Source organism: Canis lupus, chromosome 5 (assembly GCF_003254725.2).
Source record: "Canis lupus dingo isolate Sandy chromosome 5, ASM325472v2, whole genome shotgun sequence".
Taxonomy (NCBI): Eukaryota; Metazoa; Chordata; class Mammalia; order Carnivora; family Canidae; genus Canis; species Canis lupus.
Genome location: NC_064247.1, coordinates 76,422,698 through 76,440,203, shown reverse-complemented (window position 1 = coordinate 76,440,203; position 17,506 = coordinate 76,422,698). Strand labels below are relative to the sequence as shown.

At 56.7% G+C, this 17,506-nt stretch overlaps 2 protein-coding genes and 1 non-coding gene across 3 annotated transcripts; 2 read left to right on the top strand and 1 right to left on the bottom strand.

Moving 5' to 3' along the window:
• The first annotated feature begins 381 nt into the window (after positions 1-381).
• Positions 382-1,952, top strand: EXOSC6 (exosome component 6). The gene has a single exon (XM_025426815.3). It carries the CDS (start codon positions 631-633, stop codon positions 1,447-1,449), a length of 819 nt encoding a protein of 272 aa, XP_025282600.1. The 5' UTR covers positions 382-630; the 3' UTR covers positions 1,450-1,952.
• Positions 1,953-2,977: 1,025 nt separating this feature from the next.
• LOC112646638 (RNA-binding Raly-like protein) lies at positions 2,978-9,306 on the bottom strand. Its single transcript, XM_025426817.3, has 8 exons — positions 9,254-9,306; positions 8,727-8,772; positions 8,096-8,490; positions 5,428-5,481; positions 5,199-5,344; positions 4,926-5,063; positions 4,478-4,590; positions 2,978-3,573 (listed from the first exon to the last, which is right to left on the bottom strand). The coding sequence occupies exons 1-8, from the start codon at positions 9,304-9,306 to the stop codon at positions 3,535-3,537; spliced, it is 984 nt and encodes a 327-aa protein (XP_025282602.2). The 3' UTR covers positions 2,978-3,534.
• Positions 6,695-6,765, top strand: TRNAG-GCC (transfer RNA glycine (anticodon GCC)). Its single transcript has one exon. It is a non-coding gene; the product is annotated as a tRNA-Gly (tRNA).
• Positions 9,307-17,506: the final 8,200 nt, after the last annotated feature.

Here is a 17,506-nt window from a genome sequence, read left to right as displayed (position 1 = left end):
TGGGTACAACAGTTGGCAGTGGGGCCCAGGTTAACTAGTCCCGCTGACAAGGAAGGAGGCGAGCAGCAGCAGAGGCTACCTGCTCTGGTCACCAGCCTGGGGGTGAGGGCCCGTCCTCGCCGGGAGTGAGAAGCAGCAGGGGGACATGGTTCAGCAAGACGTGCCAGGTGAGGACTCCTAGGGGTACGGAGTGTACACAATCCAGTGCAGGAGAGAGAATGTTCCATTCAACAAGCGTTACTCCTGCCAGGGCACTGAGGAATGACCATGTCTTGGGCAAGACGGGAACACGTAGGAGATGGTCACACGTGTAAGTGCAAAATAATTTCAACCTTTACAAGTGAAAGGACGCAGATGTGCGCCCTGGGGTTGCGCTGGCCCGAGAGGCTAGCGTTCAGGCAGGCCGGCCCGGTCCCCCCGTCGGCCCACCCCCTCGGCCAGGGACCTCCCGGCGGCCCCGCGGCGGCCCCGCGGCTCGGCTGTTGTTCCTCCGGGACGGCAGGGGGCGGGGCGGCGCCGGCCGCCGCTATCCCGACAGCCCTCGCGCGGGCGCGCGGCTTTAAGCGGGCGGAAGCGCCGGCGCCGGGGCCGAGGGGACGGGCGGAAGCGGCTCGCACGCCAGGCGCCGCCATGCCCGGGGACCACCGCCGAATCCGCGGGCCCGAGGAGTCGCAGCCGCCGCAGCTGTACGCGGCCGACGAGGACGAGGCGCCCGCGGCCCGCGACCCGACGCGGCTGCGGCCCGTGTACGCGCGCGCCGGGCTCCTGAGCCAAGCCAAGGGCTCGGCCTACCTGGAGGCGGGCGGCACCAAGGTGCTGTGCGCCGTGTCCGGCCCGCGCCAGGCTGAGGGCAGCGAGCGCGGCGGCGGCCCGGCCGGAGCGGGCGGCGAGGCCCCGGCCGCGCTGCGCGGCCGCCTGCTCTGCGACTTCCGCCGCGCGCCCTTCGCCGGCCGCCGGCGCCGCGCGCCCCCGGGCGGCGGGGAGGAGCGCGAGCTGGCGCTGGCCCTGCAGGAGGCGCTCGAGCCGGCGGTGCGCCTGGGCCGCTACCCGCGCGCGCAGCTCGAGGTGTCGGCGCTGCTGCTCGAGGACGGCGGCTCGGCGCTGGCCGCCGCGCTCACGGCCGCCGCGCTCGCCCTGGCCGACGCGGGGGTCGAGATGTACGACCTGGTGGTGGGCTGCGGCCTGAGCCGCACGCCGGAACCCGCGCCCACCTGGCTGCTGGACCCCACGCGCCTCGAGGAGGAGCGCGCCGCCGCCGGCCTCACCGTGGCGCTCATGCCGGTGCTCAACCAGGTGGCCGGGCTGCTGGGCAGCGGGGAGGGCGGCCCGCCCGAGAGCTGGGCCGAGGCGGTGCGTCTGGGCCTGGAGGGCTGCCAGCGCCTCTACCCCGTGCTGCAGCAGTGCCTGGTGCGGGCGGCCCGTCGGAGGGGCGCCGCCGCGCCGTCCTGAGCCGGGAGCCCGAGCGACCACGGACGCCGAGGACCGAGCTGCCCCCGTCCCCCGAAGGACCCTTGCCGTCCGCTGCCAGACTGCGCGGCGCGGAGAACTCCGGGCGGGAGAGGATCCGACGGGGCGTGCACAGCGCCGGACGGCTGTGTTGGGACGGCTCTTGAGAGACTTCTGTTAAAGAAACGTTTCTACTTGAGCAGGTGCTTCCCAGCTACGACCCAGGTGAAGAAACTTGCGAATGCAGCTTGCCTCCCAGGTTGGGAAGGACTTCAGCTGGACTCATCTGGAGGACGGGACTTGGAACTGTTGTAAGGGATGGACCCTGTGCAGGCCAGCTAGTGACTCCCTTCTATAGACTTGGGCTGCTTTTGAGAGAATGGACAAGGGGGCTGTGCCTTCTCATTTACATCTGAGCTAAAACAAACTCCTTTATATCTGGAAAAGTCTATCGTGGTTCATCTCGGTAGTGAATTTAAAAGAACAAGGTTCTTTTGTGCCCTGTAGTCGACTCCTGGTGTCAAGGGGTTGGGGACAGCATTGTCTTAAATGTATCCTGTTCCTTAGACCAACATAAGCAGAAAAGACTGGCTGAAACTAAAGGAGGTGCAGGAGTTGGTGTGGGGAAATGTGCTTTGAAGGAGGTGAAGGTGCCCCTAGAGTAGCAGAGTTGGCCATTGCCAAGGTGACAACAGTAGGGAAGGTTGTGTGGGCCCAGGAGCACTCTGGGTGTACTCTGTGGCCTCTGGTTTGGTGCTGGGCAAGACCACAGCTCAGGTTTGGGTAGGTGGAAGGGGTTTGGCTCTGGGTGGAAGCTAGAGGCCTCCCCCACTGCTGCTAAGAAGTAGGGGTCCAGGCTGCCTTTTTTTTTTTTTTTTTTTAATTTAGAGGCATGCAAGGGGGTTGACAGTGGGGAAGAAGAGAGAAAATTCCACACAGACTCCATGTTGAGCGCAGAGCCTGATGCTGGGCTTGATCTCATGATCCTGAGATCATGACCTGAGCCAAAATCAGAATCTGATGCCTAACCGACTGAGCCCAGGTGCTGCACCAGGTTGGCTTTATTATTTGGTGCCCCTGGTCCAGTCTTGCCTCCTGGGAAAGGGCAGATGAACTTCCAGGAGTAAGAGCTGCTGGTTGTTGGGAAGTCAGATGTGGCCTGGCCATCATTCCATATGGAGAACTGGCCTGAGTGACCACAAGAGCAGGATCTTCCCTATGTGGCTCATGAGCTCTGTGGGTTTGTGCTCAGGTCTGAATTGGAAGAAGGCAGGGAAGCCTGGTCCCCTCTTCTGTGCCCTGGCTGAGTAGGAACTGCTGAACTTCTGTGATGCAGGGGCCTGCTCAGCTTCTCCAGGAAGGCCTGGCCTGAGGCAGCCCAAAGACCAGAATGAGGCTTGATGACCCTACCAAGAACCCCTGACCCCCAAAAGGGGGGAAAATGTGCATTTTCTCCCTTTTGATACAATACTATTTCCAGAGCAGATCTGAAACACATAGTATCACACTAGCAAGAGACTAGACAGGAGCAGAACATAAAAATGATGTCCCTATTCTGAAGGATGGCTTTACAGGGTGGATGGGGAGTCTGGAACCAAAGGGGATTATGTGGGGCACACTGAGGAGCTGAAAGCCCAGGTGCAGACTGGAAGGGGGACCGTAGGAACATGAGGGTTTCCGGTATGCCACTGTGGCTGGAGGGAACTGTGCTGGCTGCCTACTCAGAACTGGCAGGGCCCTTCGGAGTGGGGAGCAGCCACTACGGTACCTGTGGTCACTGGGGGCTGATGTGTACCCAGGGGGACCTGGGGCCCCTTGCAAGACGGCCTCAGCTTCATGAGGATGGGAGGCTTATGCTAGGCAGCTGCAGGCCACCCTCAGCCCGTATCATCGGAAAACATGACCTCCAAAAGCCACCATTACGGAGAAGCTTCATGGCTAGTTTGGCTGAGCCAGGCCCCCACTTCACTGCACTCCTTCCAGAAGGGTGGCTTCGGGCTGCACAGGCACCTCCAGGAGGCCTTCAAAAACCCACACGAGGCAAGGAAGGGAGCCATCCAGGAAGGAGCCCAGAGGGGTTCCACCATTCTACTGGCTGCCCTCCTGGTCCGATGCAGGATTCTTCACCTGTAGGAAATAGAGAAACAGGACTCTGGCCAGGAGGGCCGAGAGGCATGGCATGGCTAGGAAAGGGAAGCCTGTCTGCCAACATCTCCCCTCAACCCCGTGTCTCTTTCTCGGCAGGTTTGCCCGCTCAGTGCTACTCTAGATTCTTCCTGAGGCCTGGGAACCCAGAACCACCAAAGCAGTCCCTTCATCCAGCCCAATATTTTCCCAGATGTGACTCAGGCCTGGACAGCAGTAAGGACTTTGCGGAGCCCAGCAGTCCAGGGGGCGGAGCCAGACAGGTGGAGGAAGGGAAGCTTGTTCCTGCCAGGCCCTCAGCATCCTGGACCTTGCAGAGGTGGCCCAAACACATGGGGCTTGGCCCACCTCACGGATTATCAAGAAGGGAGGAGAATGTGGTAGGGCAGGGAACACTGGGGCCCTTGAATGCTACCCAAAGGGCTATCATCAGACCATCACATCCTGGTTTGGATGTTTTCCGTCCAGGAAGGTCCATGAGCTCCAGCTTCCCTGGGGAGCATGGTACACCACAATGTGTGGGAGCAGGGCCAGGAAAAAGGCCAGTTTTAACCGATTCTGGGGCCTCTGGCAAGGGGTCTGGGACCATGAGGCACACCTGTGACATTCTGCAGTGCTCAAAGCCCGCCTCCCAGCTTCCAGGACATGATTGTATTTCAGCCCAGAACTAGCCCCTAGTCCAGCTGAGCCGTCAAGCCCGAGATGAGAGGGAATAAAAAGCAGTGCAGGGCCATCTTCTGGGAATTGCATGTGGCAGAAGTCCTGTGTCCCCTCAGCCACCACTGTGGGCTCCTGCACAAACCTGAGTCTCTCCCTTGTTCACAGGGAAGCCACAAGGACCCAAACGCAAGGAGGGTGAGGATGGGGGAGGTGCCAGGCCACTCACTGCCTCCTTTGGGTCTGTGCTGTCCTCAGAGCTGTCTGCTTCTGGATGGGCCTTCTGGCCCTGGGGCTCCTGCTGGAGTTCTGGACCTCTGTTTTCTTCACTGTCCTCTGACCCTGTGTGGGGAGAGTCACAGTTAAAGGCCAGGTTTGGAGGCCCCAGCTGATCTGAGAGAGGCCACTTGGTGCCCAGCACTGATCAACGGTTCCTAGGGCTTAAAAGGACAAGATGGGCATGGGCTGGGACACAGCTCTGCCTCTAGGTAGCTGCTGAGTGGGTGGGCTCATAGAACAACCCAGAAGCCATGAGGTCTTCAAGCCACGGGAACAAGCAGAGGGAGTGGGAGAGAGTACACCCTGGGAGGGCAGGAAGGAGCCCTGCAGACAGCCCAGGGCAGGACCCCAGGTGCCACCCCCTGGCACCCTCTGCAGTGGGAAAAGCTGGAACTTACTGGGAGTGTGTCCCGGGCCCCCAGTTGGAAGCTGGTCCCTCTGCTGGCCCATGTGCTCCAGATTCTCCAATAGACGGTCCACTTGGGCTTTGATCTGACTCAGCTCCCCCCTGATGGAGTGCAGCTCCTCAGTCGGGACTGTTTGGAGAGGGGCCAGAGCTGGTGTCCCACCAGGCGCAGACGGCGCTGCTGCCAGGGCTCCCACCAGCCCTCACCGCTAAGGTCTGCCCAGCTCTTCCCCAGCCCTGCTGAGGGCTGTGCCCCCTCACTCACGCTTTATTTGCTCCCGGGGCAGGTGGCTCTTCCTGGGGCCCGTGTGAAGACGGAAGCTGCTTTTGACCCCCATGCCCACCTGGGTCCTCCGGATCCTGACAGGCACGCGGTTGATGAGTGGAGGGATCCTTTGGCATTCATACACCCTACTGGGACAGGACAGAGAGGGAGTCAGGCTTACCAGCTCCACTTGTTTCCCCAGAGGACCGAGGGGACAAGAACCACCTACCTGTAGGGGACATCTTCCCTGTACAGCTTATGGTCCAGGTCATAATCACTCGTACTGCAATAGAGCCAAATGGGGGAGGGGTCATTCTCCGCCAGAGGCCCTGCCTAGACCCCAGTTTAACCTGAAGAACTGAGGTATACAACTTTTCCTTAGAACCCCAGGATTCTCCACCGGAAGTGCCCTTAGGGACTTAACCAAGGCCACTTGGGAGACCACAGCTTCCCCATGTCTGGCCTCCGATAGGGGCATCTTCCAGGTGGCTCCAGGTGACAGGAGGGGGACAATTGTCTGCAGCCTTTGGGGCCCTCCAAAGTTTCCTCTGCCCGACCCAGGAACAGCTGGCCTTCTGGATCTTAGTCTGGCAAAGGATGAAAGGGAAGAGTTAAGTCAGGGCCCAAAGCCACAGTGGGGGTGTGAGAGCCTTTAATCCCTGTATTGGGATCTCCAGGATGCCGCCCAGCACTGGCAGGGCTGGCCAGGCAGGGTTAGGGCTGTGGCCAGGCCACCTTCCTCTTTGCTCCAGGCTTTGTTTGGGAAAGGAGAGGAGTTTGGAAGGTCCCAGACTCTCCTGCCAGGCCTCTGCCCCTTCTCTCATGTGCCATGAATCTCCAGGGAGGGAACCGGTGCCTAGGAGGGCTGGGGAGATGGGTGCAAAGGGACAGCTGGGTCCTGACCTGGGCAGGACAGAGCTGCAGGAGCTTCATTCAGGTGCCGCCTGCGCCTGGGGCTGGAAGGGTGATCAGGGGTGGCAGAGGGGATGCGGGCCGGACAGTACAGTTTCTGGAACAACTTTCCGGTGCTGCGCTCTCCCGCGCCCGGCTCAGGCCCAGTCCGCGAGGGGGAGGCCTGGAGGGCCACTGGGTCTGAGTGCCGACCTTCGGGCCCCTTCCCCTGTATCCTGCACCCCCCAGGCCCGGCCTGCGGGGGCGGTTCCGGCCGCCCCCGCCCCGCTCTCTGGCTCCAGGAGGTCCGGAGGGGCGGCCTGGAAGCAGCAGGGATGCCGGTTCCGGGGGTGCGAGGGAGGCCTTCCTGGGGGAGAGGAGCGCGGGGCAGGGCGGGGCGCACCAGCCCTCGGGGGTCGCGGCGGGGGTGCAGGACGCAGGCAGCGCTGGCGCCACCGCGCGGAGGAGACGCTCCCGGCCCCGGGGCCGCGGGCGGGGCGGGGGCGGGAGCAGGCGCGGGGCGGGGCGGGGCGGGGGCGGGGCCGGCGCGGGCGCGGGCGGCGGCCGAGCTCCTGAGCCTCCGGAGCGGAGCTGTTGTCGGCGCAGCATTGGTGGTTCAGTGGTAGAATTCTCGCCTGCCACGCGGGAGGCCCGGGTTCGATTCCCGGCCAATGCAGCTGTGAAGTTTTTCCTTTTCCCCCTCTCCCTTCCATTCCACCCGCACCCTGCACCCCACCTCACCCCACAATGATTTTTTAAAGTAGCCAGGAATTAATGGTACAGGAATGGTACTTCCCTGACCGCTTAGCACAGATGGGGAGCTGCGCGGGTTGAGGCAGCAGGATGGCCCTGGGAGTTAGGTGTTGGGTGGCGTGCACCCCCCAGCGGTGCTTGCTGCACGCAGAGGGTCCCTCCGGGCCTGAGGAAGGGGGGCTCTGCTCTGCCTGCCCCCCCACCCCTCAGTCATCAGCCTGTGGTTTTGCCTCTTTCCCCGTAGGGGGGCAGCTGCATCTGGTCCCTGGTCTGCGCTACTTGTTACAGTCTGCGAGCCGCGGCTCCCCACAAAAAGAGAACTAGAAGGCAGCCTTAGAATGTGCTGTGGGCCGAGGTCAAGTTTAGAAGACCACGGGTTCCCCAGGAGCAGACACCTACTCATCAGCCCCAAACAGAAGCAGTGGAAAAGCCACCCACGGGGGTACGGGGGCACACGGCGGTGACACGCCCTCGGGCGGCTGCTGGCACGAGTGACTTGGCCTCATCCGTCTCAAGGTCAAGCAGGAGGCGCAGAGACTTCTCGGAGCAGCCCTAGCCCAGCCCTACCAACTCCCTTCCAGGAAGAGGAAGCAAGGTGGAACCCCAAAGAAGCTGGAAGCCTCGGTACCAGGGCATTTATACGGTGCAGTTCTTAACAGCGAACCCTGCGTCCTGCCTCCTCCGCCGGGAGGGAGAAGTCCCCGCATGCCCGCCGCGGGGCAGGAGCTGAGCGAGGCCGCCACGGATGCCCGGCGCAGGGGGCGCACTGCCCTGACGCCTGTGAAAATGGCACAGTGGCCGGTAGAGTTTGGCGAACTCCTTTCTGAAAATGTTTAAAGATTTCTGAACATTTTCTTTAAGTTTCCCAAGTTAAGGGCCAGGAGTTCATCCAGGAAAGTCCCCATTTGCTTCCCAAACATCTATACCTGGAAACCGCGCCCCCCCCCCCGCCCCCCACGCATCCCGCAGGTGCAGGTGCAGGTCCTCTGGGAGGGACCCAGGCGCCCTGGCTCTGTCAGCAGGATGGTGCTGGCGGACAGGGTGACCAGGGGCCTTGGAACGAACTGGGTCATCTCCCTCCGTCTGCAGTCAAAACCTGACGCCAGAGAGGGGCCCTCCAGGTGCCCCGGTGGGTGGCCTGAGCTGGCCTCCTGGGGGCCTCGCTCCCTGGCAGGGGAGCCCAGAGCCTCGGACAAGGACAAGCCAGCAGCCAGCCTCCCGCCCCTGCACGCTGCGGCCACCGGCAGACTCACCAGGGGCTGGCAGTGCCCTGAGGCCGCTTGAGGCCCAGGTGCGCAGGGCCCGGCCCGGGCTCTCCAGCCATGTCCAAGTCCGGAGAGTCGAGAGCAGGGCGGAGCTCGAGGGGATAGGGCGGGCGGGGGCTGCGCCTCTCGGCGGGGCAGCCCGGCCGGCTCCTTCCTACCCAAGCCCACTGTGGGAATTGGCCCCGCTGCCCGCCCGGGAGGGGCCGGGACGGCCCGAAGGCGGGAAGATGCCGGTGATCCTGAGTCCTGTGGCAGCGTCCGTCCGTCCGTCCGTCCCGGGTGCCCCGCTCCTGCCCTCTGCCTGCCCCCGCTGCCTCCTGCTGGCCCCCGCCGCCGGCCCGCGGCGGACCCTGGGTGGCCGCGTCCGCGTGGCCAGGGTGGCTCTAAGCGGGAAGCGGAGCCAGCAGCTGGCCTGGGAACGCCTGGGGAACGCACAGCCCACCGGCCTCTGGGGGGGGGGGGCGGGCAGCCAGAGTCCGCGGGACCCACGCTGGGGAGGGCTGAGGCGGCCAGTTAGGCAGCATCCGAGCACCTGTCACGGCAGATCTAGCTTCTGGGCTCTTCTGCTTTGGTGTTGGCTCCAGAGAGCGGCTCTACGCCCCTGGCAGAGGGAGCCGACCCCACACTCGGTGCTCAGGGCCTGGCACTCAGCAGGTGCCTGTTGTCTGCGGAATATGCGAATGGAAGTCCATTAAGTCAATTCCGTTTTTTTGTTGGGGTTTGGATCAGACCCCAGAATTTTGCTTGTGACTTCGAGGCCCCTCCCTGACCCCAACCCCTTTCTTCCTAACTCTGTGATCATCATCCGTGGTCCACTGTGGCTGCCAAGATGGTAACAAACGTGAGCCCCCTCCTTTTCCTCAAGACTTCGTGCCACACAGACGCCAAAAGCACTTACTCAGCACGTGCTCTCTTGCAGGGAGGAACAGGAGACTGGCCACAGTGTCCCCAAGGCCCTGATGATCCAGACCGAGTGTTCAATGGGGAGGAAGTTGGCAGTTTATCACCTTGGCCTTTCTCTTCTATTCATGGGCCAGATTCATCTACTCGAGGGCACGTCACCCAAATGCCCGTGCTCCACGGTAAATGCCTGCACTTCCACTTCGTCTTCTTTTCTGTGTCTTTTCTTCTGGCTTATCTTTATACTTGTGGTCACTTTCACATTCGCAATATCCAGAGGGGGCAAAAGTCACACCCATGTCTACCATGCAGAGCACAGGCACTTAGAAATGCTAGCTGTGTCCAAGATAGAAGGCACAGCATTAAAACAAGCTTGCCATTCTCTCTGGGCTAACCATCATCACTATCCCTAAAAATAAGAATACTGAGTGAGATGTGATTGCCCAGACAGGAGAGAACGCAGAAACTTAAATCATTCTCCCAGGGCCTTGATCACAGGTCAAATGGGAAAAACGATTCAATGGCCACCCAATTGCCAACCATGGACTAATTATCACAAGCAGACTAGTGGAGTATCTGGGAAGTTCACCATCAATGGCAAACCATGTCCACATGTGTAATGGGCATCTTCCTGGGCACCTGCCACCTGTAGCCCAGAGTAGACAAGCCTGGGGTCATGGCTGAGCCCCAGCCCCATTCAGGGACTGTATTAGTCAGGATTCTCTAGAGAAACGGAACCAAAGGAGTTAAATGCAGAAAGAGATTTACTGGGGCACCTGCATGACTCAGTCAGTTGAGCATCTGCCTTTGGCTCAAGTCATGATCCCAAGGTCCTGGGATCAAGCCCTGTGTGGGGCTCCCTGCTCAGAGGGGAGCTTGCTTCTCCCTCTCCTTTTTTTTTTTTTTTTAAAGATTTTATTTATTTATTCATGAGATACGTAGAGAGAGAGAGAGAGGCAGAGGGAGAAGCAGGCTTCATGCAGGAGCCTGACGTGGGACTCGATTCCGGGTCTCCAGGATCACACCCTGGGGTGAAGGCAGTGCTAAACCACTGAGCCACCAGGGCTGCCCCCCTCTCCTCCTTTCTTGTGCTCTCTCTTGCTATTTCTGTCTTTCTCTCTCATTTAAAAAAAAAGTAATAAAATGTTAAGAAAAAAGATTTATTTTTTAAAAATTAAAAAAAAGATTTTATTTATTTATTTGAGAGAAAGAGAGCAAGCATGAGTAGAGGGCACAGGGAGAGGGAGAAGCAGGCTCCCCACTGAGCAGGGAGCCCAATGTGGGACTCGATCCCAGGACCCCAGGATCATGACCTGAGCCCAAGGCGGACTCTCAACCAACTCAGCCAGCCAGCAGCCCAAGAAAGAGATTTATTATTTTTTTTAAGATTTTTAAATTTATGATAGACATAGAATGGCAGAGGAAGAAGCAGGCTCCATGCCAGGAGCCCAACGCGGGACTTAATCCTGGGACTCTAGTATCACGCCCTGGGCTAAAGGCAGGCGCTAAACTGCTGAGCCACGCAGGGATCCCAAGAGAGAGATTTATTATCAAGAATTAGCTCACACAATTATGGAGGCTGACAGATCTCAAGATCTGCAGTCGGCAAACTAGAGATGGCATAGTTCCAGTCCAAAGACCAGCAGGCCTGAGACCTAGGAAGAACCAAAGTTTCAGTTCAAGTCTGGAAGCAGGGAAAAAAGGGATGTCCAAGCTCCATGGCAGTCAGGCAGGAAGAGTTTCCTCTTACTCTTGGGAAGGTGAAACTTTCCGTTCTATTCAAGCCTTCAGCTGATTGGATGAGGCCCACCCACACTGGGGAGCGCAATGTGGTTTACTTAGTCAAACCCTTCAAATGTTGATCTCGTCCAAAAACACTCTCACAGACTCACCCAAAATAATGTTTGGCCAAATCTCTGGCCACCCCATGGCCCAAATTGAAACATACAATTAGCTATCACAGGGGTCAAGCACCTGAAGCAGAGTGGAAGTCTTTGCTCCATATTCATCTCTTGTAGAGGGACATGCCATCTTGCATTCCCAGGCGGTGGGTGCCTGATTGTGAAACACAGGCGGGATAGTGAATGAACAGGAGTCATGATAGTGACAGCAGATGACACAAGGACAGGAGACATCAGCGGTCAGGTGGGAAGAAAACAGAAGATGGAAACAGACCAAGTGGAAGGAAGGACTAGAATAAGGAAAGAGGAGAGAAGCAGAAGGGGGTGGACATATGGGACAGCTGGTCTCCAGCGTTCCCCGAGCCGACTCCCAGATGTGTCCATCCTGAATTCATCAAATGGACGCAGGGTATTCACTTATTTTCATAGAGCTCCCAGGAAGAAAGGAGGAGTCATTGTATCATCCCCAATATTGAAATACTGCAACCAGGAGCCAGAAATGATTGAATCCCAACCATCTGTCAGACGCTGTGCTACAAACTTCACATCCGTCATCTCAGTGCTCACAGAAGCCTTGCAGGGTAGATGCTCTTAGTACCCCATCTGGCAGTAAGGCGACGGTGCCCGGGGACGGGTGGAGAGCAAGCTGAGAGGAGCGGTGGGATCCCAGTCCCCTGCCATGCAACCACTACAGTGTTCCAAGAAGTCAGAGGACAGGGACACCTGGGTTTGAGCATCAGCCTTCAGCTCAGGGTGTGATTCTGGGGTCCCGGGATCAAGTCCTGCATCCGGGCTCCCCACCAGGAGCCTGCTTCTCCTTCTGCCTGTGTCTCTGCCTCTCTCTGTGTGTCTCTCATGAATGAATGAATGGATGGATGGATGGATGGATGGATGAATAAATAAATAAATAAATAAATAAATAAATAAATAAATAAATAAATAAAATCTTTAAAAAAAGAAGTCAGAGGGCATACTTGAAGGGACCCAGTGATATCAGCTGGAAGCAGAGTCTAGTTCCGTCAGTGCCTCCAGGCTGCACCATCAGGTTGCTCTGTTGCCTGCTCTGCCCCGCACAGAATCCAAAGAGGGGGTGAGAACCCGGGTGTCGGCATGAGCGGACAAGGAGAGCACAGTAGGCCCTGGTCCTGGGAGGACCAGGTGGCTCCTTGCAGGAGACACCAGCCATTCTTCTGGCCACTCGGCATCTGAGCCCCCTTCCTGTAGTTACAGGTATCTCCTAGCTTTGAGACAGAAACTGCATCCCAGGAAAGAAGCCGAAAATGCCCCTTTCTGGCTCCCTTTCCAATCTTCCTTGCTCCTGGGGCCTGAACGTGGCCCCTCCCATCAGACCCCATGCCTGACTTTGAATTCGAGCTGTCAGCAATAGATGGTGGCAGCAGCAAGCTGTGTCCCGCATTCAAAGGGGGTGGCACTTCCGTCCCACGTTGGTGACACTGACTGTGGCATCTGTGCCCGGCAGAGGAGGTGGGGTGTCTTCTAAACCTGATCCTCTGACCTTACCGAGAGCTCCTGTATTTTTGGCAAATTCCTTCTCTGCTTGGAGTCGCCAGAATCAGTTTCTGTTGCTTAGAACAAGAACCTTGATTGATGCAAAATAGGACCGGGCATGGAAGGAGCAGGAAGCCCAGAGGGAAATGGGAGTGATCTAAGGCTGGCAAGTGGCCAGGGCACGGTGACAATCCAGCCAGTATTAAGGGACAGGATACAGGCAGCCCAGGGCATGCCATGGTGAGACAGTTAATCCTGCCGTCCCCCAGAACAAAGTGCCCCTCAAAGGCAAGGCTTTGGGGATTGGCAGCTCCTGACATAGAAGAACGTAAAGATTACTCCCAAGTCAAGGGCTGCTGGTCAGAGGGTTGTGCTAATGGCGCCACACAGCTTAAAGGACAGAAAGACAAGCTCAGAACCCAAATGCTCTGCTCAGGGCATGGTTAGAAAACTGGGGAATTTTTATACATCGCAGCTACAAGGATGAGAGAAAAGGAAAACCAATCTTAAAACTTGATCAATGGCTATAAAATGACACCATCAGGGGGGTGCCTGGATGGCTCAGGTGGTTGGGCGGCTGACTTTTTTTTTTTTTTTTTACACCGTTTTACTTTATTTTATTATTATTTTGTTGCTTACACTATTTTATTTTTCCTTTTTAAAAATATTTTATTTAAATTCAACTTGCCAACATATAGCATAACACCCAGTGCTCATCTCAGCATGAGATGAGCATTTGACTCTTGACTTCAGCTTGTGTCCTCTCAGGGTGCTGGGGTCGAGCCCCACATCAGGCTCCCGGCTCATCAGGGAGTCTGCTTGGGATTTGCTCTCTCCCTCTGCCTCTCCTGCTCCACTCAAATTTGTCTCTCTCAAATAAATAAATAAATCTTAAAAAAAAAAAAAAGACACCATCAGGTGGCCTCACACCCTTGGTAGGTCTCTAATTGGAAAAGACCAGAGAGGGGAGGGCACAGGCCATCAGAACAGGACTCCTTGGGCAGGGTGGGCACCTGAGTGGTTCCGTTGGTTAAGTGTCTGACTTCTTCTGCCTTCGGCTCATGATCCCAGGACCCTGGGATTGAGTGAGTCCTGCATCGGTCTCCCTGCTCCTCGGGGAGCCTGCTTCTCCCTCTCCCTCTGCCTACTGCTCCCCCTCCTTGTGCTCTCTCTCTCTCAAAGAAATAAAATCTTTTTTTAAAAAAAAGGACAGGGGGGATCCCTGGGTGGCTCAGCGGTTGAGCGCCTGCCTTCAGCCCTGGGCCTGATCCTGGAGTCCAGGAATCGAGTCCCACATCGGGCCCCTGCATGGAGCCTGCTTCTCCCTCTGCCTGTGTCTCTGCCTCTCTCTCTCTCTCTCTCTCTCTCTCTCTCTCTCTCTCTCTCTCTCATTATCTGTGTTCTCATGAATAAATGAATAAAATCTTAAAAAAATAAAGGGACAGGGCTCTTTGGGAAGGTGGGAGACTTAGGTACAGCCCCCCTCCACCACCACACACACCCACCCCGATGGAGCCTCCCTCCCTGGCAGAAACCACCTCTTGGGCGTCCTGAACATCCTAGAGGCAGAAACTTGCCAGCTACTTGCCAAACCCATACCCCTCTCCTGGGTGCATGCCTAGGGCACCCTTCCTCCCCTCCCTCACCGTTAGGGTGCTATGTGGCTGAGGGGTGGCCAGTGCACACATGCAACTGTGGCCGCACCTTGAATTTCCTTAAACAACACCCCCCGCCATGACCTTGCCGTGAAGGAGACCCCTTGTGTCCCCTACCCCGTCACCTCTCCTTTTCCCCAGAGTGAAATAACCAGTGAGACCCCTGTAGGCCCCAGGGGTCAAGGACTTCAAATCCAGAAGGAGGATATTGAATCACCACAAGAACCAAGAGAACTCGCTAATTTATATTGGCTGATTTAACTGGCAGAGTGATCAGAGAATGGATTCTGAGGCTGGAGGAGAGGGAGACAGTGAGGCGAGGCTCACGGACTGACGCTTAGAACTCCGTGGGGCCAGTCGAGTAGCTGGGGTGCTTCGAATGGTTCGCTCTGATGGCTGTGATACGGGAGAGCTGGGTTCTTGTCCCACGGAGTCGAAGAATGTATGTCGGGGACAACAACAGAGAGTGAGCAAAGCGAGAGCAGCTTATTAAGCAGAGACACAGAGAAAGCTCTCAAAAGTGAGAGGGGTCCCAACAGGGTTGCCACTGAGGGCTTTATGGTCTTTTATAGGAACCTGCCCAGGGAAGTTGGTAAATTTCTTGTCAATATCAGGGTGAATATTTAGAACAAACATGGTGGACTTATAACTATCATAATAACAAACAAGATGTTTCTTTAAATATGAGCCCACACAAGGTGTTCCCTTCTCTCTGGTCGGTATCTCCTCCATATTTCTCTACATCTGGGATTTCTGGGAGCCTAGTCAGGTAGCCCAAGGCCTTGAGAGTCTTGGTTTGAGTAGGGACTTTTTTTTTTTAAGATTTTATTTATTGATTAGAGACACAGAGAGAGAGAGAGGCAGAGGGAGAAGCAGGCCCCACGCGGGGAGCCCGACGTGAGACTCCATCCCTGGTCTCCAGGATCACGCCCTGGGCTGAAGGCAGCGCTAAACTGCTAAGCCAGCGGGGCTGCCCAGCAGGGACTATTGATAACACCTCAATGACATATTTCTGGGATTACCTAGTAGCCCTTAAAGGGGATACTCCCTAACATTTTGGAGCTAGGGAGCCAGGTGTATTTTTTTCTGTTTTTGCTGTCTTATCTCTGTTTACTTGGAATGGGCAGGAGCCTGACTCTGAGGCCTTTCCCGTATCTTTCCCTGCCTGGCCCCGTCTGCCCCTAACTGGTTCCTACATCAGTTGCTCGAAACCTAGACTTCACTGTGGCCAATTAATCTTGGCTAATAGCGAAGAAGAAGGAAAATGAGCCTAAGACCGACTGGCATTGACTAGCCACCAGGCCCAGTTTTAAGCACTTTACTTATTTCACAAATTTACTTAGTTAACAGGTGAGGTTTAGATGGTGTTCTGTTGATGAAGGAATCAAAAAAATTTGGGCATGAGCTGAAGTTCATCGGTGTTTACTGCAGTCTCAGGCTCTGGTCCAGACACTTCTGTGTACCAACTCGGTTTATTATCATCTTACAGGAGAAGCCCAGGGGGCAGAGAGGTTTGCCTGGGACTGGGGGAGCGGGAAGGGGGGTGTCCCAGCATGGGGAGCGTGGAGTGGGAGTGCTAAGACCCACACAGGTCCAGGCCCTGGGCTCTGGTCTCGTGCAAGGGGATGCGGTAAGCGGCAGAGCCTGTGCAGAGGCAGGCGGCCTGCCGTAGGGCTCACGCTCTTGGCCGCTGCCAGGCGTTCCCCACCAGAGCCTGCGTCTGCAGTAGCTGGACAGCTTGTTAAACAAACGGGGGCACCTGGGTGGCTCACTGGTGGTGGAGCGTCTGCCTTTGGCTCAGGTGGTGATCCCGGGGTCCTGGGATCGAGTCCCGCATGAGGGACCGCTTGGAGCCTGCCTCCCCCTCTGCCTGGGTCTCTGCCTCTCTCTGTCTCTGCGTATCTCTCATGAATAAATAAATAAATAAATAAATAAATAAATAAATAAATAAATAAATAAAATTCTGCCTAAAAGCAAAAAAACCCCGAAACAACCCAATTGATGGGGCCTCACCCTCACCAGTCAGTCGGCTGCGGGCAGCCGAGAATTTGCTTTTCTACCTCCTTCCCCGGTGAGGCCAGTGCTTCGGGCCACTCTCGCCTTCCTCCGCTGGGATGGACTTTTCAGGTAAGACCCGTCCCCTCACCTCCGCTCACCTCCGCCCTGCGAGGGCGCCTTTGCCAGCACGGAGAGCGCATGGGCGGGGAATGGCTCACTGCGGGAAGGGGGGGCTGCCCTGGAGGGGAAGCTGGGGTCGGGATCCAGGCGGCAGCAGGTGTCGGGGCACAGGTGGGGCTGCCCCGGGATGCTCCGCAGTGCCCGGCAGCGGCGGCGGTAGTGTCTACCTGGCCTGACTTTGCAGCAGAATCTGGGGCACTATTTCTGACTGCATAGACCCTCAGCCTGGCCCTCTGACTCTCCCTGTGGATCCTGTGACCAGGGCTTGTGCTTTTTTGTTTTTGGGGGCTGTTTTTAGATTGAGGTGAAATTTGCATAAGACGAAGGTAACCCATTGGCTGGCACTGGGTACATTCATAGTGTTGTGGGAGCACCGCCTCTAAGTTCCAAAACGTTACTTATTCCAAAATATAACCCAGACCCATCGAGCAGTTACTCTCCATTCTCTTGCCGCCTCTGGCAATCCCCAATAATATGTGCTCAGTTTCTCTGGATTTCCCTATTTTGAGTATTCCATATGGATGGAATCAGACAATGTGTGACCTTTTGTGACAAGCTTCTTTCACTTAACAGTTTTCAAGGTTCATCCAACATGTAGCATGTATCAGTTCTTCAATTTTTTAAAAAGATTTTTATTTATTTATTCATGAGAGACATAGAGAGAGGAGCAGAGACACAAGCAGAGGGAGAAGCAGGCTCCCTGCGGGGAGTCCCATGTGGGACTCGATCCCAGGACCCCAGGAATCATGACCTGAGCCAAAGGCAGATGCTCAACCACTGAGCCACCAGGTACCTCTATTCATTTTTTTTAATAGCTGAGTAATATTCTACAGAGCGTACACACCATGATTTGTTCGTCTTCTCATCCACTGGTGGGTGTTTGGGTGGTTTCCACCTTTTTGCTGTTGGGAATAACTCTGCTGGGATCTTTGTGTATAAGGATTTGAGTACTTGTTTTCAGTTCTCTTGGGTACATACCTAGGAGTGGAACTGCTGGGTCAGATGGTAGCTGTGCTGAACTTTTTGAGGACTCACCCAACTGTTCACATCCAGCAATATATGAGGGTTCCAGCTGGTCCAAGTCTCAACAACATTGTTATGGTTTGGGTTTATTACTGTTTTTTTTAAAGATTTTATTTATTTATTTGGCAGAGAGACAGAGAGAGCACAAGCAGGGGGAGGGGCAGAGGGAGAGAGAGAAGGAGACTCCCTGCTGAGCAGGGAGCCCAATGTGGGGCTCAATCCCAGGACCCTGG